This window comes from Salvelinus sp. IW2-2015, linkage group LG4q.1:29 (genome assembly GCF_002910315.2).
Source record: "Salvelinus sp. IW2-2015 linkage group LG4q.1:29, ASM291031v2, whole genome shotgun sequence".
Lineage (NCBI taxonomy): Eukaryota > Metazoa > Chordata > Actinopteri > Salmoniformes > Salmonidae > Salvelinus > Salvelinus sp. IW2-2015.
The window spans coordinates 84,904,450-84,928,895 of record NC_036842.1 but is presented as its reverse complement, the minus strand read 5'-3'; the positions used below and the strand labels follow the sequence as shown (position 1 = coordinate 84,928,895).

Here is a 24,446-nt window from a genome sequence, read left to right as displayed (position 1 = left end):
TCCCTGTACCTTTTGCAGAAAATCAGTCTGTCCCTGATGTTTTTCCTGGAGAGAAGTGGTTTCTTTGCTGCCCTTCTTGACACCAGGCCATCCTACAAAAGTCTTTGCCTCACTGTGCATGCAGATGCACTCACACCTGCCTGCTGCCATTCCTGAGCAAGCTCTGTACTGGTGGTGCCCCGATCCCGCAGCTGAATCAACTTTAGGAGACGGTCCAGGCGCTTGCTGGACTTTCTTGGGCGCCCTGAAGCCTTCTTCACGACAATTGAACCGCTCTCCTTGAAGTTCCTGATGATCCGATAAATGGTTGATTTAGGTGCAATCTTACTGGCAGCAATATCCTTGCCTGTGAAGCCCTTTTTGTGCAAAGCAATGATGACAACACGTGTTTCCTTGCAGGTAACCATGGTTGACAGAGGAAGAACAATGATTCCAATCACCACCCTCCTTTTGAAGCTTCCAGTCTGTTATTTGAACTCAATCAGCATGACAGAGTGATCTCCAGCCTTGTCAACACTCACACCTGTGTTAACGAGAGAATGTCAGCTAGTCCTTTTGTGGCAGGGCTGAAATGCAGTGGAAATGTTTTTGGGGGATTCAGTTCATTTGCATGGCAAAGAGGGACTTTGCAATTCATCTGATTACTCTTCATAACATTCTGGAGTATATGCAAATCGCCATCATACAAACTGAGACAGCAGACTTTGTGAAAATTAATATTTGTGTCATTCTCAACTTTTGGCCACGACTGTATATATACTGAGATCATGTGACAGATCGATTTCACACAGGTGGACTTTATTTAACTAATTATGTGACTTCTGAAGGTAATTGGTTGCACCGGATCTTATTTAGGGGCTTCATAGCAAAGGGGGTGAATACATGTGCGCACCACTTTCCATTTTTTTCACTTCACCAATTTGGACTATTTTGTGTATGTCCATTACATGAAATCCAAATAAAATACATTTAAACTACAGGTTGTAATGCAAGAAAATAGGAAAAACACCAAAGGGATGAACACTTTAGCAAGGCACTGTATGTGAGTCCCCAGGACTAGGGGGTCCTGATTTGAAAAACACTGCATTAACATTAAGTTTGTTCCAAATCCGTAAACTCCGTCAATATCTCGCATAATATTCTCTGATAGCCTGAAAGGAGGTGGTTGGCTGCATTACAGACTAATTGACACTTAATGACCTTATGAAGCGATTACAGAAAAGAACTGCCAGTGTATGCATTTCACAGCAAAGTGGAATAGACAGGCCTAGTTTATTGCATACCAGCAGAGTGCATAATATGTCCACTGAAACAGTACCATAATGTGTCTGTATATCAATCAATTAAAAACACTGAAATCTCCATTTTTATTGCATAGTTGAGACTTCCATCAATGCTTAAGATTAAAACATGTCCATACATATACAGTTGATTAGGCTAAGCTTGCATATCTAAATCACTGTATATGATATGATAAACCCCAGAACACAATCATGCATAAATGCAAGATCACATCCTACATTGGGTCCATATTCCTCCAGGTAGTGCAATCAGTATAGGTACAGTAACAACCCTCAGACTCCCTGAGGTAATTATAGTAGATACCAGACGTCCCAAAAGCAGTATAAACAAAGTTATTCATACAAAATAAATGAATAGCAGATGTGAAACAGCAGTGATAGGGAAAGGGGGATACCTAGTTAGTTGTACAACTGAATGCATTCAACTGAAATGTGTCTTCCGCATTTAACCCAACCCCTCTGAATCCGAGAGGTGTGGAGTGCTGCCTTAATCGACATCCACGTCTTCGGCGCCCAGGTAACAGTGGGTTAACTGCCTTGCTCAGGGGCAGAACGACAGATTTTTACCTTGTCAGCTCTGGGATTCGATCCAGCAACCTTTCGATATTCTTCAAAGCTTTGACATTAAGTAGTTAATTAAAAGCTGAATATACAAATAGGCCTAGGTGTATGGAAACACATGGATAGCAATCAAATATGAAAGTATTGAATTAGAAATCCACATTCCACTCTTGAAAATAAATTAAATACCTATTATCGTAATACAATATCTTAGTAACCTGATATCCTTTTTTGAACAGGGACAAAAAGGCCATTTGTGAAAAATATCAGATTTACAAAGCTGGATGGGGGCATGCATTGGTCATAATTCATGAATAGTGCAATCAGTGTAACCACTGCAACTTTTTGTTGTTTGAAAATCCAATCTGGGAGAGTGACAATATGATACCACTTCACTACAGCAGCAGGGCTTCTCAGCCTGAAATTGTGATAAACAGGGAAAAAGAGGTATACATTTCAATTAGAATTTTTAGAGAGATTGAATTAATAGAAAAGTTTAAAAAAGGTGGGAATATGCAGGTACAACTGGAGTTCAGAGAACGGTACAACTACCCCAATAAACCCACCAAAAGACTAGAAATGAATTGATTTAAAATAAAACTCTAATCAAATAACCACCACTAATGAATCTATAGAATGACTTGTAAGGAATAGCCAAACAATAATTTGGGATAGAAACATGTAGTACTACATCAAAATACCATAGTATATCAAAATCAGGAACCTCATATCAGTAACTTTGTACTTTAGCACACATAAGCAAAACATATAGCTCACACACTATCTGTAACTGTCTAGTTAGTCATTAAAGGGAAACCTTGGGATTTCAGCATGCTAGCAGATACCCAGACTTCCACTCATTGTGCTAATGCTAGTGACCTCTAACTTCCTTCATACTGGACACAGAGACATGATATCCACTAGTTCATCTGACTCTGGGGAAGTAGATAAAGGGCCTCATTGCCAAACTCCCGAAGTTTCCTTTAAGATTTCACAATCAACAGCTGCCTTCACTGAGGGTCCTAAAAACTCAGCGATCAATATCACACAACCAATCAATCAATTACAAAAACTGATTTAGAAAACATTTCTGTACGGTGAAAAACGTGTAAATACAAAGTGAAGAAGCCTTAGACAGTATGGATCATACAGAGGTGAATTTCTAAGATTTTACCAACTTGAACCCTTGGCCAGTGTCTAGTATGGCCGGGGGAAACCAGTTGAGTTTGACCCTTTTAAGGCACCGTAGGCAGACACTGCATAGCCAAAGCAGGTTCAGCCCCCCACACCAGAGCGCTAACTGGACCACGGGGTAGGTCATCCTGGGGAAGTACATCCTCCAGTGTTGAGTGACATCACTTTCTGTGGGCAGGTGCAGTGTGTAATCACTCCAGTGCTTAGAGATGCCGTAGGCAGCGGTGACAGTCCTTCCCCTCTCCGACCACTGGACAGTGCTGTCTGCATTGCAGTTGTACTCCACCCACTGAGAGGTGAAGTCCCCAAGCTGAGGGGTGTCCTGGAGCTCAATATCCGTGGCTCGGGCTAGCTGGGCCCCCTGCACCGCCACATAAAGCCCCCCCACCTTCCTTACCTCCTTCACCCAGGGTAGGGAGTTCTCACTGTCCAGGACCAGGATGAGGCGGGAGCAGGAGTCACTGTTCTTCTCCCTCCACCATTCCAGGATCTTGTCCAGTTGAAGGGTGCCCCCTCCTGACAGACAACCACAGCACAGGGCARAGTTAGAGAGAGAGCAGTAGAATGCTGTGGTGGATAGTACTTTATTTTGTGGTTTCAGTACCATAAAATAATGTGCTACAGAGAGTGAGTTAAAGTAACTGAGCTTCACAGAATGACAAAACTTCTAAGTGATTGGTACCTGCTAGTGCCCACTCTCCGCTRCGGTGGGTATGCCCACTGTAAAACACCACATAGGTGTCATGGCGAGGCCCATCGGCTGTGCAGAGCTCCATGAAGGCTTTGAGCTTCACCTGTAGGGCTTCCAGAGTCACCCCGCTGGTGGAGTAGTCGCAGCCGAACGTCTCGATCATGTGGTGGGAGAAGAAATTCTGTATACTGTTCAACATGCCCGTGGAATGCATGTTCAACATATGTACCTGATCCGGAGGTAACAGAGTGGGCTGCCCATCAGGACTGCAAGGGAGAGGGAATGAAAGGGTGAAGAGAAGGGAAGGAGTGAGGATGATTGCAGTAAGGGTATGTGAAATTAAAGACTGTAGAAAAGTATGCGCCCGTGTGTTGAGTAAGTATAGTATAGTTTGTACTGTACTGTGCCTTCAGAAAGTATTCATACCCCTTGACTTGTTACACATTTTGTTGTGTTACAGCCTGAATTCAAAATGGATTAAATATTTTTYCCCCCTTACCCATCTACACACAATACCCCTGGACAAAGTGAAAAAGTGAACAAAATGTTTTTAGAAATTTTTGAAAAAGTATTGACAATTAAATACAATAGTATCTCATTTATATAAGTATTCACACACTTGAGTCAATACATGTTAGAATCACCTTTGGCAATGATTACAGCTGTGAGTGTTTCTGRGTAAGTCACTAAGAGCTTTCCACACCTGGATTGTACAATATTTGCACATTATTATTTTAAAAATTCTTCCAAGCTCTGTCAAGTAGGTTGTTGATCATTGCTAGACAGCCATTTTCAATACGATTTAAGTCAAAACTGTAACTAGGTCACTCGGGAACATTTGATGTCGTCTTGGTAAAGCATCTCCAGTATATATTTGGCCTTGTGTTTTAGGTTATTGTCTTGCTGAAAGGTGAATTGGTCTCTCCGTGTCTGTTGGAAAGCAGATTGAGCCAGGTTTTCCTCTAGAATTTTGCCTGTGCTTAGCTCTATTCCGTTTATTTTTTATCCTGAAAAACTCCCCAGTCCTTAATGATTACAAGCATACCAATGTTCCCTCTAATATGTGGTGTTCAATGCAGGCCTACATTGCATGAGACCTTTAGAAAACATTTTTAGATTATGAAGGGCTTGACATTAATTAATGATCTTTTACTTGATCTGTAACACCATGGGCCAAATAGGTGACTGTAAATTGCATTGTATTGTGAGATGCAAGAAACCACTTAACAAAATATAATGAATTGTTATTACCATACAGAGAATTTGATAATGTAGGCTATCCCTCTGCCTATTTGCATAATCAAGCCTGTCTCAAAATACAACACCGCCCCTTGAATTAAAACATAAACTTTTTTTTCCTCTCACCTGACTGGCTTTACATCAACAGCTTRAAATGTAGCCTACCCATTTTGTGCTCTTGTAGTAAAGTAAATTTATTTGCCACATTTCTTGCAGTATTACTTTAGTGCTTTGTTGCAAACAGGATGCATGTTTTGGAATATTTTTTTTCTGTACTGGCTTCCTTCTTTTCACTCTGTCATTTAGGTTAGTATTGTTGAGTAACTACAATGTTGTTGATCCATCCTCAGTTTTCTCCTAKCACAGCCATTCAACTCTGTAACTGTTTTAAAGTCCCCATTGGCCTCATGGTGAAATCCCTGAGCGGTTTCCTGCCACTCCGGCAGCTGAGTTAGGAAAGACACCTGTATCTTTGTAGTGACTGGGTGTATTGATACACCATCCAACGTGTAATTAATTACTTCACCATGCTCAAAAGGATATTCAATGTCTGCTTTTTCTTTTACCCATCTACCAATAGGTATCCTTCTTTGCAAGGCATTGGAAAACCTCCCTGGTCTTTGTGGTTGAATCTGTGTTTGAAATTCACTGCTCGACTGAGGGACCTTACAATTATGTGTTGGGTACAGAAATTAGGTAGTCATTCAAAAATCATGTTAAATACTATTATTGCACACAGAGTAAGTCCATGCAACTTATTATGTAACTTGTTAAGCAAATTTTTAACTCCTGGACTTAAGGCTTGCCATAACAAAGGGGTTGAATACTTATTGACTCAAGACATTTCAGCTTTTCGTTTTTAATTAATTTATAAATATTTAAAATAAAACATTGACATTATGAGGGTATTGTGTACAGTCCAGTGACATAAAATMTCAATTTAATCCATTTTAAATTCAGGCTGTAACAAGAAAATGTGGAAAAAGTCAAGGGGTGTGAATACTTTCTGAAGGTACTGTATATATTTGGGTGTCCACTATCCATACATTCCTACCTGCAATAGTTGGTGGGGATGACCACTGCATACCCCACACATGTGCCGCCYAGGCAGTTCCCCAGCTCATAGAAGAGGCCGTGGAACAGAGACTCCAGAGCCAGGACCAGCAGGAGCATACTCATAAAGATACTGCTGGAGGACTGAAACACAGACAGACACAATGGGTCACATTCACACACTAACCAAAAAAGTAGGACTATTAAGTTGAGAAGATGGCTCTGAATATCTATGACCTCAAAAACTATGGGAAAGTGTCCAATCTCAATTTCTTTTACGCCAGTTAACATAGCTTATCAATAAAACAAACAGACTAAGTTATATGAGCCATTAAGGTATAACATAGCTGGTCTGGACTGAATAACAGTGCTATATCAATGACTGGAGACATACCTGCCATGATAAAGCAGCCAGGATGACGGTGGACACCAGACTGAAGAGCACCAGGCGTTCAGAGATGAGACAGAAGTGTCTAACTCCTTTAGAGGCCATAACCTTGTCTAGGCAGCTGCTCCCGGCTCCCTGGGCCAGACACACCCTCTGGCAGTCACTCAGCTTGGTGTGGAAGCCCCACAGAGTGATGATGAACACCACGTGACAGATGGCCCAGAACACCCCACTCAGCATGAAGCCCGGGATCATCAGGTACCACCGGTCCAGGTCCACCAGCTTCAGGGCTGCCAGGATCAAGAAGCCCACCTGGGAACAAGGACCACAATGGAAGTAAGTCTACTGTTGACTCTGTGTTTTTATCCTCAATTATTTTTTGTGTGCATCATTGTACTCACATGGCTGGGGAAACTCTATATTCATTTTAAATGTATCAAATCAAATTAATTCAAATCACCTCCGCCAGGAGCAAAGGCAGGAGGGACAGCCTGCGCCACAGCCCCCTCCAGGCAAGGTAGGGCAGCCAGCGCTCGGTCACCGACAGCCCACTGAAGTACACGTCCAGCAAGGGGTCGCAGATCAGCTGGCTGAAGAAACATGACAGGGCGAAGGGGTTGGTGGTGATGCCCAGCGCCTTGAAGAACAGCACCGCAGTGATGATGGAGAAGCAGACCAGGTTGGGCAGGGCCAGGAGAGCCTTCATGCGCAGGGCCACCATCAGAGTAGCCAGGGCCACCACTAGCACCACTACACTCATGGACTTCTGGATGAATAAGACAGTACTGGCGATGGCAAAGCCTGCCAGCTCTAGGGCCTCTGCTGAGGTGAGGAAGGCAGGGCGGTACCTGGTGCAGCCGCACATCCTCTCCAGCAGAGCCCACAGCGTCCTCAAGACAACACTGGCCAGCAGGAGGTAGTTGGTGGCTTGCTCTTTGATGTTGCTCTCCAGAGTGGGGTTGTTGAGGAAACACAGGAGGCCAAGCAGGAAGCCAAACCACAGGTGGAGGAGGCTCAGGCTGACTTTTTCCATGCTGAAGTAATAGTACAGTATGCTTGCTATCCCGAGGACAAACAGGGCCAGAACAAATATGATGAGAATCATGGGTTCCTCAGTCTTCTCCCATCGCACATAGAGCCCCAGGCAGAGAGCCACCAGCAGGTTCAGACCAGACAGGTAGCCCAGACATCTGACAGAGGACCACATGTTAACCTCTCCGTTGACCTCCTCCAGTCTGGTCATCGCTGCATGCAGACAGTGACTGACACAGTACCGTAAGCGACACATTTTGATATGTAGGAGTAGCTAACAGTTAGTTACAGCTGGTAACGTTATTAGTTAACAGTTCAGAGGCAATTAAAACCTTTCCATGAAGCTAACTAAGCTAACAAGACTATGGCGAAAAAAGTCACTCACTAGCTAGCCACCTTGAACTAACAGAGCAGCAAACTTTGAGCTAGTGATAGGTAGTCTAAGCTAGCTAACGTTAGCTAGAAGTTACTAGCTACTTAGCTAGTTTTTGCTAGTTGGCTAGCTACATGGTTTTTGCTAGTTAGCTAGCTACATGATTTGCCGGTAGCTAGCTTGCAGTTGTACGACTTGCAGATGGTACGCTTGATTACATGGTCCGTTTGCTGTTTCTCTTCTTTCGTGTGTAAATAGATACGTCTCATACAAACCTAGCTAGCCCAAATTAATTTATTTCACTTGAAGGAGCAGGAGACAAAAATACTTATTTTCCACTTCGAAAACTTTTCGGTCAAATGACTGCCGCCATCAAACTAGAACGGCGACTACGTCACTACGGCAAATCAGTAGTACAAAGTGGCGGAGAGGAAAGTCGAAGTATGGAAATTCATAAAGTGTGATGACTAATCAATAAATCTAGACGTACTGTAAATGAGGCTATTCCACTGAATATTACAATTACTTTATCAATATAGGTTAAACCATACTACACATTGATATACTTATGCCCTAACTAACATGATCAACACCTAGTCAGCAGATTGTAACGGGCTAATGTGATGCTCAATTAGCCGTTACAGGACAGGTACTGTTTGGCGTAGCAGAGAATTTTAGACCAACCTTGACCATACCCTCTTCGTTCGAGTCACCCAAACATGTATCTTCTAGAATGTTGGTGTCCAGTTGCAGGTGGTTCCCTTGAATTTAGAAAATGTTCCAGTATTAAAATAAATACAAATGTTGTAATCCAACAATGCATATACCACTATCTTGTCTACTTCATATCTTCTCTCATTGATTGAGAAGGTTGAGTCCACCCGAAACTGCCGTTTGTCATGACACTCACTGGTGTCGATCAATGAGAGAAGATTTGAAATAGAAACAGATCGTAGCGTACCCATCATTGGATTACTTCATGAAGCAAAAACATTTTAATAACAGAGGATTTTCTAAATAGAAACGAACCACCTGAAACTGGACATTTTAGAAGATACMTGTTTGGCCGAATCGAGAACGAAGATGGTATCGTCAAGTTAAGGTTGGTCGAAAAGTCTGTGCTACGCCAAACAGTACCTATCCTGTAACAGCTAATGAAAGGATTACAGTAACCCGTACAATCTACTAGCTAATCAATACCATGACTCGAATTAGTTTACTTCAGTCCTATAGGAAAACAGTGAATGGAAGAGGACACAATAATCACACATGAACACTGCATTTCCATTCATTTATAAAAGAGAGAAGAGAAAAAAAATGCACACATTGTCGAAATCCTTAATACTGAAAATGAAGCTATTCATGCAAGTAATTGGAAGACAGATGAGATGTATTCCTAAATGCTAACTGGTACAATTGACAACGCTCAAGAAAATGAACTAAAATGAGAAAATGTATTTTGTATTTTCTGTTACTAAAGATAAATAGTTGAAAGTACACCAAACATGAWCTGACCAGAAAGTTAACAGATTTAGAGCAAATTGAACGCAAAGTAATTATTAATGAAAAATTTAAACAAAATACATTGTTCTTAGGGTAAAACATTGAGCCAATGATACTTTGCAGTTGTAGATGGTAGTAGGTAGCTCATTTGGACAGTTGCACATAAACATTTGGCAAAAGAAGCCCGTTGAATGCTGCCAAGTGAAGGGAGTTTTCCAACACAGTATGGCCTGGGGATAAGTAAGAAGGCACCTTTAGGATTACAGGTATCCTGATGTACATCATACTGTTTATACTAATAAGACTATGGTTGTTTGTGTAGCATCCCAAATGGCACCCTATTCCCCATATAGTGCACTAGTTTTGAGCAAGGCCCATAAAGAATAGGATGCCATTTAGGAGACCTAATCCTAAATCCCCCATGACAGGAATCACATGACTCATGGCAACTGAGAGATTCATCTACTATTTATGAAATAAAGTGCCACAGACAAGTTCATTACAACACACATCCACACTAAAAAGGGGAACATAAATACCATTCCCCATAAGATACAGTACTTTCAGGATACACCTGGCTATTGCTAAAATGCACTTTGATGGGATCAGAAGTTGCATGACTAATGATGAGACAGCAGGGTATTAGTGCAAAACCTCATTGAGGTGAATCATTTGGAATTGTTTGAGCGCTCATAACAAAATAATTTTAAATTGTTCGGAGTTAAAACTTAAGCAGAGTACACATTTAGTACTTTCATGTGTAAAGTGATATAGTCAAAATGTACTTACTGATGCAATGAATGACTCAATATTTGTTGATACTACACCTATACTAGCAACCCATGAATGAAAAAATACAAAATCATACAAAAACAATTCATATTTTTAATTCAGAAATGACTAATGCTAGTCCCATGTAGCTGTTGGTAGAGCGCGGCGCTTGCAGCGCCAGGGTTATGGGTTTGATTCCCACGGGGGACCAGTATGAAAAAAGTATTAAAATGTATGCACTTACTACTACTGTAAGTCGCTCTGGAAAAGAGCATCTGCTAAATGACAAAAATGTAAAAATGCTTAAGGCAAATGTTGCTGTCCTCAGATACGATGTAGAGTAAAGGAAGAGATGAACAGCAACTGACAGGCAGTCTTCTTTTTTGGAATATGTTACCAGTACCCATAGAGAAGCTACCAGCTACCTATAAAGAAGCAAAGACATTAATCCAGACATATTATTGATCTGATAATGTATCCTAAATAATATTACAGAAAAAAAAAGTGATTACAAACAAGGATGTAATGACAAAAAATGCTAAAACTAAAATGCTACAACATTGAAGGTAAATTAAGATGAATTAAAACCAGTTTCTTCACACCAGCACAGAAAAGAGAGCAATGACTATTTCACAACTCGTACCATGTTACACAATGAGAAAAACACGGTTAACAGTTTCACATTAGTAAAAGTAGTTACGTACACCTATCTTAAAGTTCTGAAAATGCTACAAATCTATTGTAAAAGAGCCATGAGATCAGCCCCAAAAAATGCTGAATTAAAACGCCATTGTCACACATCGTGTTGGACAAGACACGTGTTCAAAAGGGAACAAATCAAAACATTTTGGCTGAGGGTACAATGTATTTTTCTTAATTTAAAAAATTAAAATGCACACCAAGAATTAGAGAAAGTCTAGCCTCATCTGACTAACATCTCAATCGCTCCACTCCAACCAAACTTGACAAACCTCTGTGGTATCAGTCCATTTAAGAGGGATTTAAAGTCAGCGGCTTGCTGGTACTGAAGCACATTCACTGTTTAACTACTAAGAAAAAGCCTTTGAAGGAGTAAAGATTGCTTTTCTTCTGTTAGTAGAGTGAGATCAAAGATGGGATAAAAAAAMCAAGGGGCAGACTTACTCAGTCTCAGTATTCAGCGACCAAGTTTTTATTTTTAAAAACTACCTTATTTACTGAAGTGTGTGTGTGTGTGTATTGTGTTGTGTTGAGTGACTAACCATCAAAGATACCGAAAAAATTAACTGACTTCTGTAAACGTCTTTTTCTTTCACTCTGTGCAAACTGCATTGTTTAGTTAAGGAAGAGGAGGAGTGTGAGAAGAATGCAGCAGGTTCATTTGGTAGCGCAGCAGTTGTGTACAGACAGACTGTATCCCTCCCCCTTGGGCCTAACCACTCGATGTTGCATGTCTGAAGGCTCTGGATAGGTATAAGTAGTGTGGCGTTAAAGCGTCACCCATATTGCTTCCACGTTACAGATCTGTAAACATTGAAGGGTTATGGCCAAGAGGAGTGGTAGGGATCGAATTGGAACTGGTAAAAGAGAAGAAGAGAGTAGCTAGTAGGGTTTTAGCTGGTCTAGCTCAGCTCTGCAGTAGAATGGGGTCCTCCAGCTCGTGTAGGAAGGGCACAGAGCTGCTCTGGCTCTCTCCGCTATCCGAGTCATATGGCGTGTCGGGCAGCTCCATGAAGCCCCACGCCAGCTGGTCGTCCTCGAAGTCGGAGCGCGCCTGAACTGGCACGTCGGTGTAGTCCTCCTCCTCGGGGGATTGGAAGTCCTGAGGGATGTAGAGCATCTCGGGGTAGTTACGGCTGACCAGGTCGCTGGTGGTGGCCAGGGACACCTTGCGGAAGGCGATGAGGTGCATGTGGGAGAACTTGATGTACTTGCAGCGCCTGAAGCCAAGTGACTCCACCGCCACGCGCCAGCTGCGCATCATGAGGGCGTGGCGGTTCTGGTGGGAGGAGTCTGGGGTGATGATGAGCAGCAGGCCGTGCAGTTCCAGCAGCTCGTGGGCCTTCTTRCAGCAGATCCAGCGCTGGTAAGGCGAGGGGAAATAGGAGAGGAGCAGGGAGAAGACCACCACGTGGAAGAGCTGGGCAGGCAGGGCGTCGATGGGGCTACGCAGCTGTCTCAGGAAGGCTTCCACTGTGTCGCCAGCCAGTTGCAGAGGCTGCTGGAGCTGGAGGTTGAGGAAGTCACACTTGTATACACTCTGAGGGGAAAGGGTAGAAACAGATACTTTAGAGTAACACAAGTTGTTCTCATCATGCAGTGGCATTTTAGACCCATATCTAAGACCCACTGTTCTTAATCCATTTAGTTATCAAAATCACTCGATGCTAATATTCTGCCAGTTCCTTCACAGCAGGTCAGGTTTCATTCCCATCAACTGTTGACACTTACTGTCAAGGGACAGCATTGTTCTGTGGTCTGATATTCACACAATGAATATTCCTGACATTTTTWAAATGTATTTAACTAGGCATTTTTCCCCGGCAGCAAATTAGTGAGTAAGACAGTAAGAGTCGGGACTTTCTAGCTGGGACCGAGGGAGTGATCACGGACAGTAATAGTACATACCTCGACCGCAGGCACTATGTCAATACCGACTGTGAGGAACTCGTCAAACTTCAGGAAGGGGTTAAAACAGCTGCCAACGTCCAGCAGCCGCATTTTACCAAGCTGGGGGACAGACCTTCAACCAGAGGCGTTAAGTTAGCGTTAAGTCCGACAGAGTAAGAATGYTTAATGATAGCAGTAGCTAATAGAGGTAAGATGTGTCAATATGAACACACAACAGAGCATGCTGAAACAGAGCAAAATAGTCAGATAAAAATGGACATGTTTGATTTAACACTGTCACAATACAGTACCTGGGGATAGAGGAGCTATAGGGCTGGTCACTCAGAGCTGTGGCCGACATGGCCATGGCAAGCCTGGCACTCTTCTCATCCTTCTCCAACATTCTTTTCATCCCACCATCCTGAAAATACTCCTGGCAAACACTGGAGAAATAGTCCCGAAACGTCACACATAATGGTATTAATGCCTTACTGTTAAAACAGTGATATGCTAAGAAATAAATAGGGCAAATCCTAACTTTCCATTGGAATCAATGCATGACTAAGTGAAAATTCAACAAGCAGAAGTTAGGATTTACCCCACAGTGTTGATATCGAAAGGGCTGGATGAGTCATCGGAGTAAGCATAGAGCAGTGGAGTTCTGAGCTAGTACAACACAGCCAGAGGGTTATTTACACGGTCTCCTTTTGTGGGGGACTATTTTACCTGCGACACCAGTCGATGCGCCCCTCTCCCTCGCAGGTCTTGGCCCAGTGGTTGTCAGCCAGGTTCCTCATGGCCAGGGCGTATTCACTCAGAGTCTGTTCATCTTCACAGTGCTCTCGCCAGATCTTCTCAAAATCCCCCACTGTGGAAAGATAACAGGCAGCAGGAGGTTGAAACAAAGTTAACAAACCCAACCAAATCACACCATACAGTATGACATACATATAGTAAAACTATTAAGCACTGTAGGCTACATGAAAGTGGCCCAGACACTGATGCTTTGTTTTCCCATTTCATCACATTGAAATTCTTCATTATAAAATGGCAGGAATTGAAAGTTAGTACTGTTAGTTTTGTTCCTAAAAATAACACACAAGCATAGTACGTACGTAGAGTGCACAATAAGCCAACATGAATGTACCTACTTATAAAGTGTGGCCATTCATTCAAGAGGAATCACAATCGTTCAGCCCTTCTGATGAAAACACCACAGGCTAACACTGCTGACGCAACATTGCTTCAACATTTTCAAAACAGTTACTCGTCATTATGTCTGGCATATCTGAAAACTGGATTTTCAAGATGTCTTCACTTCTGTTCCTAGGTCTATATCTTCACAAATTCCCTGCAGCAGGTCTTCCCAGACGCGCAGCAGAATGTGTGTTTCGAGAGCAAACACGCTGATAAGGAAGAAATCCCATGACCACATAGGGGAATAAAACTATATCAGATTTGCAGAAATGAAACGACAACAAGACGGGCTGGAATAAACAGCAGTAGTACAAAGCATGATTACTGTGGTAGCAATGCCAAGCAGACCAGATCATGCTTTACTTATTAACCAATCATGGTGTCAGCTGACAGGGTATTTTCAAGAGCATCAGCTAKCCAGTCCTTCTGCTAAAGTGGAAAGGACCTGTTGAATGCTACTTTTTTTTTATTACTTTGTGTGATTATTGCAATTACATATCTACATACCAGTTGAAGTTGRAAATTTACATACACCTTAGCCAATTACATTTAAACTCAGTTTCACAATTTCTGACATTTARTCCCAGTAAAATGTCCCCGTCTTAGGTCAGTTAGGATCACCACTTTATTTTAAGAATGTCATATGTCAGAATAATAGTAGAGAGAATGATTTATTTCAGCTTTATTTCTTTCATCACAATTCCAGTGGGTCAGAAGTTTACATACACTCAGTATTTGGTAGCATTGCATTTAAATTGTTTAACTTGGGTCAAATGTGTCGGGTAGCCTTCCACGATAAGTTGGGTGAATATTGGCTCATTSCTCCTGACAGAGCTGGTGTAACTGAGTCAGGTTTGTAGGCCTCCTTGCTCACACACGCTTTTTCAGTTCTGCCACAAATTTTCTATAGGATTGAGGTCAGGGCTTTGTGATGGCCACTCCAATACCTTGACTTTGTTGTCCTTAAGCYATTTTGCCACAACTTTGGAAGTATGCTTGGGGTCGTTGTCCATTTGGAAGATCCATTTGCGACCAAGCATTAACTTCCTGACTGATGTCTTGAGATGTTGCTTCAATATATCCACATAATTTTCCATCCTCATGAAGCCATCTATTTTGTGAAGTGCACCAGTCCCTCCTGCAGCAAAGCACACGGTTGAGATGGTGTTCTTCGGCTTGCAAGCATCCCCCTTTTTCCTCCAAACAAAGATGGTCATTATGGCCAAACAGTTCTATTTCTTTCATCAGACCAGAGGACATTTCTCCAAAAAGTACGATCTTTGTCCCCATGTGCAGTTGCAAACCGTAGTCTGGCTTTTTTTATGACGGTTTTGGAGCAGTGGCTTCTTCCTTGCTGAACGGCCTTTCAGGTTATGACAATATAGGACTCATTTTACTGTGGATATAGATACTTTTGTACCCGTTTCCTCCAGGATCTTCACAAGGTCCTTTGCTGCTGTTCTGGGATTGATTTGCACTTTTCGCACCAAAGTTCGTGGGAGACAGAATGAGTCTCCTTCCTGAGCGGTATGACGGCTGCGTGGTCCCATGGTGTTTATACTTGCGTACTATTGTTTGTACAGATGAACGCGGTACCTTCAGGCATTTGGAAATTGCTCCCAAGGATGAACCAGACTTGTGGAGGTCTACAATTTTTTTGAGTTCTTTTGATTTTCCCATGATGTCAAGCAAAGAGGCACTGAGTTTGAAGGTAGGCCTTGAAATACATCCACAGGTACACCTCCAATGGACTCAAATTATGTCAATTAGCCTATCAGAAGCTTCTAAAGCCATGACATAGTTTTCTGGAATTTTCAAAGCTGTTTAAAAGGCACAGTCAACTTAGTGTATGTAAACTTCTGACCCACTGGAATTGTGATACAGTGAATTATAAGTGAAATAATCTGTCTGTAAACAATTGTTGGAAAAATGACTTGTGTCATGCACAAAGTAGATGTCCTAACTGACTTGCCAAAACTATAGTTTGTTTACAAAAAAAATTGTGGAGTGGTTGAAAAATGAGTTAATGACTCCAACCTAAGTATATATAAACTTCCGACTTCAACTGTACATGCATACCATTCAGCTATTTTTTTAGCCGCCCGGCATCTGAACAAAACAAACAGGCTGCAGAGCAAAAATACTAATAGGGCTGGGTTCAATCCGTAGCTCTGAAGTTTGGTGTTACAGCGCAATTGAATTTTAAAAGGTAATTTCCGATTGAGCCGACATATGCAGCGTTTACCTTGAATGCTGTCTCTGCTAACAYGGGAACATTGCCTTTAACATTTGATATCGCGCTGTAGCGCAGCTGTTCAGCGCTACGGACTGAATTTAGCCCTAGACGCTGCCCAGTTTGATAATCACAACATAAGAGCACAGGGCAAATCAACCATTCAACTGGTAGAATAACTTAACACAATGAACTTAAACTGAAACTGTGGCACTGGACACTCTGTAAGATTAGCTCATTTGGGGTCATGCATTGCTGCAACGCAAACAAAATAGCTGCAGTTGATGTGAGAAGACTTGCCTCATGATAAACAGTCTGTTAGAAATTAGTGATGGGGGAGGGGACGATAAGTTACATGTCAGGATATTTAAAGAAATGTATGTACAGTATCCTATTAAACAATATTTTTCCTTCATAGCTTGTACTCTTTTTAAAATAGGGAGCCAATTTGTTTTCAGCACTTATTTCCATGACTGATCAAAACTAGTTTGCATGCTCTCTCGTCCCTCTGCAGCAGACAGTGCCTTCAGAAAGTATTCACACCCCTTGACTTTTTCCACATTTTGTTGTGTTACAGCCGGAATTTAAAATTGATTAAATTAAGATTGTGTGTGTCACTGGCCTACACACACACACACACAATATCCCATGATGTAAAAGTGGAATTATGTTTTTCAAAAATGAAAAGCTGAAATGTCTTGAGTCAATAAGTATTCAACCCCTTCGTTATGGCAAGCCTTAAATTCAGGAGTAAACATTTGCTTAACAAGTCACATAATAAGTTGCATGGACTCACTGTGTGCAATAGTGTTTAACATGAGTTTTGAAAAACTACCTAATTTCTGTACCCAACACATATAGTTGAAGTCGGAAGTTTACATACACTTAGGTTGGAGTCATTAAAACTCATTTTTCAACCACTCCACAAATGTCTTSTTAACAAACTGTAGTTTTGGCAAGTCGGTTAGGACATCTACTGTATGCATGACGAGTCATTTTTCCAACAATTGTTGACAGATTATTTCACTGTATCACAATTCCAGTGGGTCAGAAGTTTACATACACTAAGTTGACTGCGCCTTTAAACAGCTTGGAAAATTCCAGAAAATGATGTCATGGCTTTAGAAGCTTCTGATAGGCTAATTTACATCATTTGTGTATTTCAAGGCCTACCTTCAAACTCAGTGCCTCTTTGCTTGACATCATGGGAAAGTCAAAAGTAATCAGCCAAGACCTCAGAWTTTTTTTTTGTAGACCTCCACAAGTCCGGTTCATCCTTGGGAGCAATTTCCAAAGGCCTGAAGGTACCWCGTTCATCTGTACAAATAATAGTACGCAAGTATAAACACCATCGGACCACGCAGCCGTCATACCGCTCAGGAAGGAGACTCATTCTGTCTCCTAGAGATGAACGCATTTTGGTGCGAAAATCAATCCCAGAACAGCAAAGGAGCTTGAAGATGCTGGAGGAAACAGGTACAAAAGTATCTATATCCACAGTAAAATGAGTCCTATATCAATATAACCTGAAAGGTCGCTCAGCAAGGAAGAAGCCACTGCTCCAAAACCGCCATGAAAAAGCCAGACTACGGTTTGCAACTGCACATGGGGACAAAGATCGTACTTTTTGGAGAAATGTCCTCTGGTCTGACGAAACAAAAATAGAACTGTTTGGCCATAATGACCATCTTTGTTTGGAGGAAAAAGGGGGATGCTTGCAAGCCGAAGAACACCATCCCAACCATGAAGCACAGGGGTGGCAGCATCATGTTTTGGGGATGCTTTGTGGCAGGAGGGACTGGTGCACTTCACAAAATAGATGGCATCATGAGGGTGGAAAATTATGTGGATATATTGAAGCAACATCTCAAGACATCAGTCAGGAAGTTAAAGCTTGGTCGCAAATGGGTCTTCCAAATGGACAATGACCCCAAGCATACTTCCAAAGTTGTGGCAAAATAGCTTAAGGACAACAAAGTCAAGGTATTGGAGTGGCCATCACAAAGCCCTGACCTCAATCCTATAGAAAATGTGTGGGTAGAACTGAAAAAGCGTGTGCGTGCAAGAAGGCCTACAAACCTGACTCAGTTACACCAGCTCTGTCAGGAGGAATGGGCCAAAATTCACCCAACTTATTGTGGGAAGCTTGTGGAAGGCTACCCAAAACGTTTGACCCAAGTTAAACAATTTAAAGACAATGCTACCAAATACTAATTGAGTATATGTAAACTTCTGACCTATTGGGAATGTGATGTAAGAAATAAATGCTGAAATAAATCAYTCTCTACTATTATTCTGACATTTCACATTCTTAAAATAAAGTGGTGATCCTAACTGACCTAAGACAGGAATTTTTTACTAGGAGTAAATGTCAGGAATTGTGAAAAACTGAGTTTAAATGTATTTGGCTAAGGTGTATGTACACTTCCAACTTCAACTGTAATTGTATCAGTCAAGCAGTGAATTTGAAACATATTCAAACAGGTAAGTTTTCCATTCCCTTGCAAAGAAGGGCTCCTATTGGTAAAAATAAAAAAGCAGACATTAAATATCATTTTTAGCATGGTGGTTATTACACTTTGGATGGTGTATCAATACACTCAGACACTATAAAAAATACAGGTGTCCTTCCTAACTCAGTTGCTGGAGAGGAAGGAAATTGCTCAGGGATTTCACCACGAGGCCAATGGTGACTTTAAATTAGTTCCAGTTTAATGGCTGTGATAGGAGAAAACTGAGGATGGATCAACAACATTGTAGTTACTCCACAATACTAACCTAATTTAAAAGAGTGAAAGGAAGCCTGTACAGATTAAAATATTCAAAAACATGCATCCTGTTTGCAACAAGGCACAAAAGTAATAATGCAAAGAAATGTGGCAAAGCAACAAAAAAATTGGTGCTGAATACAAAGTTGTGTTTGGGGCAAATCCAATACATTACTGAGTACCGCTCTCCATATTTGCAAGCATAGTGGTGGCTGAATTATGTTATGGGTATAATAGTAATCGTTTAAGGACTGTGGAGCTTTTCCAGGATACATTTTCTTTTTTACGGAATGGAGCTAAGCACAGGCAAAATCCTAGAGGAGAACCTGGTTCAGTCTGCTTTCCACCAGACACTGGGAGATGAATTCACCTTTCAGCAGGACAAGTGTGGCCAAGTTACAGTTTTGACTTATATCTACGGCAAGACCTGAAATGGTTGTCTAGTAATGATCAACAACCAATTTGACAGCGCTTGAAGAATTTTGAAAATAAATGGGCAAATGCAAAAATCCTGGTGTGGAAACCTCTTAAGAGACTTACCCAGAAAGACTCACAGCTGTAGTTGCTGCCAAAGGTGATTCTAACATGCATTGACTCAGGGGGTTGAATACTTTTCCAAATCAAGATGGTGTATTTTTTCAAAAATTTTATACAAAACATTAGAATTTTTCTTCCACTTTGATAGAGTATTTTGTGTAGATCATTGACAAATAAAAGGACAATCAAATCTATTTTAATCCCCTTTTGTAACAAAACGTGGAAAAAGGTCAAAGAGTATGAATACTTTCTGAAGGCACTGTATGGTGAGCAATATTTTTGGAACATCCAATCGCAATAAAATCACAATACATATCGTATCAGCACCTAAATATCGTGATAATATCAAATCGTACAGTTCCTGGCAATTCCCAGCCCTATTAGGAATATGTTTACTGGCAGATTCCTCCATTGGTTACGTCTGTACCGCCTGCCCTACATCTGAATGGAAGACAAATTCCTGCAAAGGCCAATAAAGTGAACTGAACCAGAAACGCCTATATCTTCTGACCTCTTTATGGTGTTTGGTTTGTGACCAATGATCTGCGAAGGGTCCAATAGTGAAAAGCATGTTTGCGTTACCTTTGTTTTCAATGAAAGGACCTAAATATTGGAGTTAATAACAAGGAGATAGGATTCCGTCTCAATACTAGGCATCAGACCTTTCAGAGTCCACTTTTTTTTTTTTTTTTTAACTAAGCAAGTCAGTTAAGAACAAATTCTTATTTACAATGACAGCATACCCAGGCCAAACCCGGACGACGATTGCACTTTGAAGGACATGTTAGAAAATGTTTGTTCAAAACAGACAGGGATCTCAATTCAGCAACTCTGGATGATATGTGCTCATACTATTGGCATATGTCGGTGTCTAATAACATCACATAATGGATGAGCCTGAACTTGAGTTTTTACTTGTAGGGTCTTGTTCTTTTCAGTTTCAGAACCGGGGTGTATTCATTAGCTGGATTCCATTGCAAAACGTTTGCAAAATAAACTATAGGAACCAAACGGAGAGGGACCTGAATTTGTCCAATACAAACTCTCGTTTTTGTTGCAAAACGTTTTCCGATTGGAGTAAACGGTTTCCGTTGATAAACATTTTGCAATAGATAAAACATTTTGCAACGGAGTCCGACTAATGAATACACCCCATGACGTCAAACAAAATGCCATACAACCCATGTTGATCTCTTTGCTAGTACCCATGATCCAGTGTTACAATTGAACAACCTTACCAAATCACTGTATGGCTGGCTGTAAGATGCGCGATTATTTTATTTTTTTAAATTGATGACTGCCAAATCATCTAATGAGGGACAAACATAGCTTCGTTAAAAGTGCACACTGCAGATTGAAATGTTCAGAGGCGGCCTTGATCTAGCGTTAGTTTAACCTTATTTAAATTGAGTGAATGTAACGTTAGGCACATGTCCCATGATTGCATGACAATGTTTTTTTGTTTTTTTAGACAGTAGAGCAGCGAGACCCTGACATGTTGCCAGTCACTTGCAGTTTGTGCAAGGCCCCAAAAATAGGAAATAACGTTAGCTACCTAATCCGGGCCTTGTTTTCGATCAATTTAAATAGCCCGTTTGATGAGAGACGCCGTAAATTACCCCTGAATTGAGCAAAGCTAGCGTACCTTCTCGGTATTTTCTTCGCAGTTTTCTATGGACGTTCTTGACGACTCCGGACAGTTTTTCCTGCTCCTTCTTCTTGCACCGCGTTTCTTTCGGAATGAGAACGTAGCACGGCTCCAGTTCGGTTTCTGTCTCTCCTGTCTCTGCATTGTTCACCGGGTCCATAGTCCTACGACACTTCTTCTCCTCCTTCACATCTAGCTACACTAGCTAGCTACCGGTGTCGGCCCCCGCGCACCCGATCCACTAGCCAAATACGCGCGCGCTGATTGGTTCGCCTGGACAGATATACTGTGAAGTTGACAACTGTATGACCAATCACAGAGCTGAAAACAGAAACGCCTTCTTATAGAATTTGTAGCGTCAGCATACAGTTGCATGTGCTGTTTGCTGTTTAAATTGAATTATACAAAAGATTATGGACATACTGACAATATACATGTCTCTCCGAGTCCGCCCACAATGGGAGTCGTTGTCCACAAAGTGGAACGGCGGGCTGTGTAGTTCCCGGCTTTCTTTTCTTTAGATTAGTGGATACATCTCATTATTGTAATCTTTTTTGAGTGTAGCCCCATACCATGAATATGTGTAGCCATCTCGAGACAACTCCGATATAAAGTGTTTTTTCTCAAAGTTGCCGTGATGTCACGTGTTCTACTTCTACAGTACACTCATAACAACTTAAGCATTGCAAAACGTATTTTTGATTACATAAACCTCGCATAGCAAACAATCCATTCATTTTTATGCTGACCAAATTCGACACTCAAATTGACATCCATACAAAAACTCCTTGCTTGGTGGGCGAAACGACGGGGGAAAAAATCGTTGCGTTGAGGGAGACAGATTTTCTGCCGAGTTGGTTCTCTCTTCCTCTTCCATGGCGTTGTTGAATAGTTGTTTCTGATTAGTTTGAAGGGCATTCTAGAGCGTGGATTATTTAAGAAATAAGGCACGAGGGAGTGTGGTATATATATATATATATATATATATACCACGGCTAAGGGCTGTTCATATGCACGACCCATCTTGGAGTGCCTAGACACAGCCTTTAGCCGTGGTATATTAGCCATATACCACACACACCTGAGGTGCCTTATTGCTATTATAAACTGGTTACCAACATATAATTAGAGCATTAAAAATAAATGTTTTGTGATACCTGTGTTATACGGTCTGAAATACCACGGCTGTCAGCCAATCAGCATTCAGGTCTCAAACCACCCACTATATAATTCCATTTATAAACCGGGTGGTTCGAGCACTGATTGCTGATGGCTGAAAGCCATGGTGTATCAGACTGTATACCATGGGTGTGATCAACAATGACTATTTACTGGTCTAATTGCATTGGTAACCAGTTTATAATAGCAATAATGCACCTCAGGGGTTTGTGGTATTCTGGAAGGCTGGCTGGACCATCACTGGAGAGTTGAACAGAGGCAGTGTGTTGCTGTCAATGTGTTGCGCTCTTTCTCCAAGTTGTAGAAGCAAGCTAAGCATAAACTGGCTACTCATGAATTTACTTATCATCATCAGTGAAGCTGTTGTATGGAAATGTTTTGTATCCTTTGTTTTGTTTTGTTTCAACAGAACTAAATTAACTTGGCTTGCTTTTGCCAGTTGATGTACCGTTAGAGCTGGCCAAAAGTTGGCTGACGTTAGCTATTATTTTTACCTCAATCACACCAGACCTGAATCAAACAATGAAACTAGCGGCCAAACAATTGAAGAACGATATTCTGATCTTTTTTTATTGCAATGTGAGTTTTTGTTGGTCAGCATAGCAATGTAACGTTATTGATCTGCTAATTTCCAACTTTTCTCACAAACACAGTAATAAACAGCTCTAGTCTTCACTATCTTGGTGCACAGTCAGTACACAACACTATGCTCATTATGTCTTAGCATGATCAGATGGTGACAGGTGTCCCAGCAGGGTCCGACAGCCAGGGAAGACCCATCTACAAAGCTCAGGTGACTTTTGCAGTATATTAACAATATCAGTGAATGATACAAAGTTCCATCTTGAATTGATGGGTAGACCTACAGTAGCTACAGGACAGCAGTTTCAGTTTAAAGCTACAGTCTGAGATCTGGGAATAATGGTAATTTCAATTATTGAACCATTGATTCTATTCTTAGATAATATAATTCTTAGTCATGCCTCATTTTAGGAGGATCAGATGGTGACAGGGGTCTCAGCAGGGTCAGGCAGCCAGGGAAAACCAGTCTGTGATAGAGCTGAGGTACATTTTTGAAGATACATCACTTTATTCTCTCTGGACAAGCCAGATACTTCAAAGATTGAAACTATTTTAAGGCAGTGTGACAAACCTCTGTTGATTTCCAAACTGTATTAAGTGTTGATAGAGGATTGTCCCGATGCCACAAAACATGTCAAACAAAAATGTGAGGAAGACCTGGAAGAAGCTATTGATGATGATGAATGTATACAGATACCTGTATGTTTGAATGCCCAGTCATGTTCATATAATCTCAGACATAAATTACTGCAGTTTAAAACCATTCCACAGAAGATGCTATATGCCAGTGAAACTGAATTACGTGCAATCAGCAATGTCATTCATTTGCTGGAGGTGTAAAACACAGGGATATGTTGTATTTGCATTTGCATATGTTATGGTCTTGTGAAGGCTGGCTGAATTCTGGCAAAGAGTATGTTATTTTATCTCAGCATGTCTACAGATTTTCCCTTCTCCCTGTTTTTGTTTTTTGGAAATGTTGATACTGAAGACTGTTACAAGAAGAAACTGTAACCAAGCATTTATAGCGGTCTTAGAAATGCATTGCCGTTAATTGGAAGGTTGGTTATCCTCCCACAATGTCACAATGGATGGCATAAATGTCAAGTTATGTATCACTAGATTTGTTTGTTACAAGATTAAGGGTAAACTGAGCAATTTGCATAAGGTCTCGATGCCTTATATGGAATACAGTATGACAAAAGGAGTCTGTATTGAAACATGCCCACGTCAGGGGAGATATCTATTTCGGCAATCACTAGCTGCTGGGCTGCTCAATCCTAGCCCTGGGGGTCTGCTGTCCTGTGGGTTGTCACTCTGGCCTTGGTTTAACATACCCAAAACCAATAATGAATATTTCGCTAAGATCCTAAAGCTGAGTGGTGTGTATTGGGTTGAGGCGCTGCAGGGCGGTGGACCCCTAGGAACAGGACAGGGCGATCCAGCTATATTGTGTGCAAGGAAAAAGAGCTCTACAGTACTATTAGGCTTATGATATGAAATATACTGAACAAAAATATGAACGTAACATGCAACAATTTCAAAGATTTAGCTGAGTTACAGTTCATAAAAGGAAATAAGTCAATTGAAATAAATCCATTACGCCC

General features: G+C 41.3%; 2 protein-coding genes across 2 annotated transcripts; both read right to left on the bottom strand.

Moving 5' to 3' along the window:
* Positions 1-1,348: 1,348 nt before the first annotated feature.
* On the bottom strand, positions 1,349-8,242 carry tmem168b (transmembrane protein 168b). Its single transcript, XM_023985963.2, has 5 exons — positions 6,888-8,242; positions 6,434-6,739; positions 6,041-6,183; positions 3,739-4,013; positions 1,349-3,572 (listed from the first exon to the last, which is right to left on the bottom strand). Exons 1-5 carry the CDS (start codon positions 7,713-7,715, stop codon positions 3,025-3,027), a joined length of 2,100 nt encoding a protein of 699 aa, XP_023841731.1. The 5' UTR covers positions 7,716-8,242; the 3' UTR covers positions 1,349-3,024.
* Positions 8,243-11,616: 3,374 nt separating this feature from the next.
* samtor (S-adenosylmethionine sensor upstream of mTORC1) lies at positions 11,617-21,320 on the bottom strand. The gene is made up of 5 exons (XM_023985962.2): positions 21,076-21,320; positions 13,422-13,563; positions 13,007-13,138; positions 12,714-12,828; positions 11,617-12,345 (listed from the first exon to the last, which is right to left on the bottom strand). The coding sequence occupies exons 1-5, from the start codon at positions 21,236-21,238 to the stop codon at positions 11,713-11,715; spliced, it is 1,185 nt and encodes a 394-aa protein (XP_023841730.1). The 5' UTR covers positions 21,239-21,320; the 3' UTR covers positions 11,617-11,712.
* Between the last annotated feature and the right edge of the window lie 3,126 nt (positions 21,321-24,446).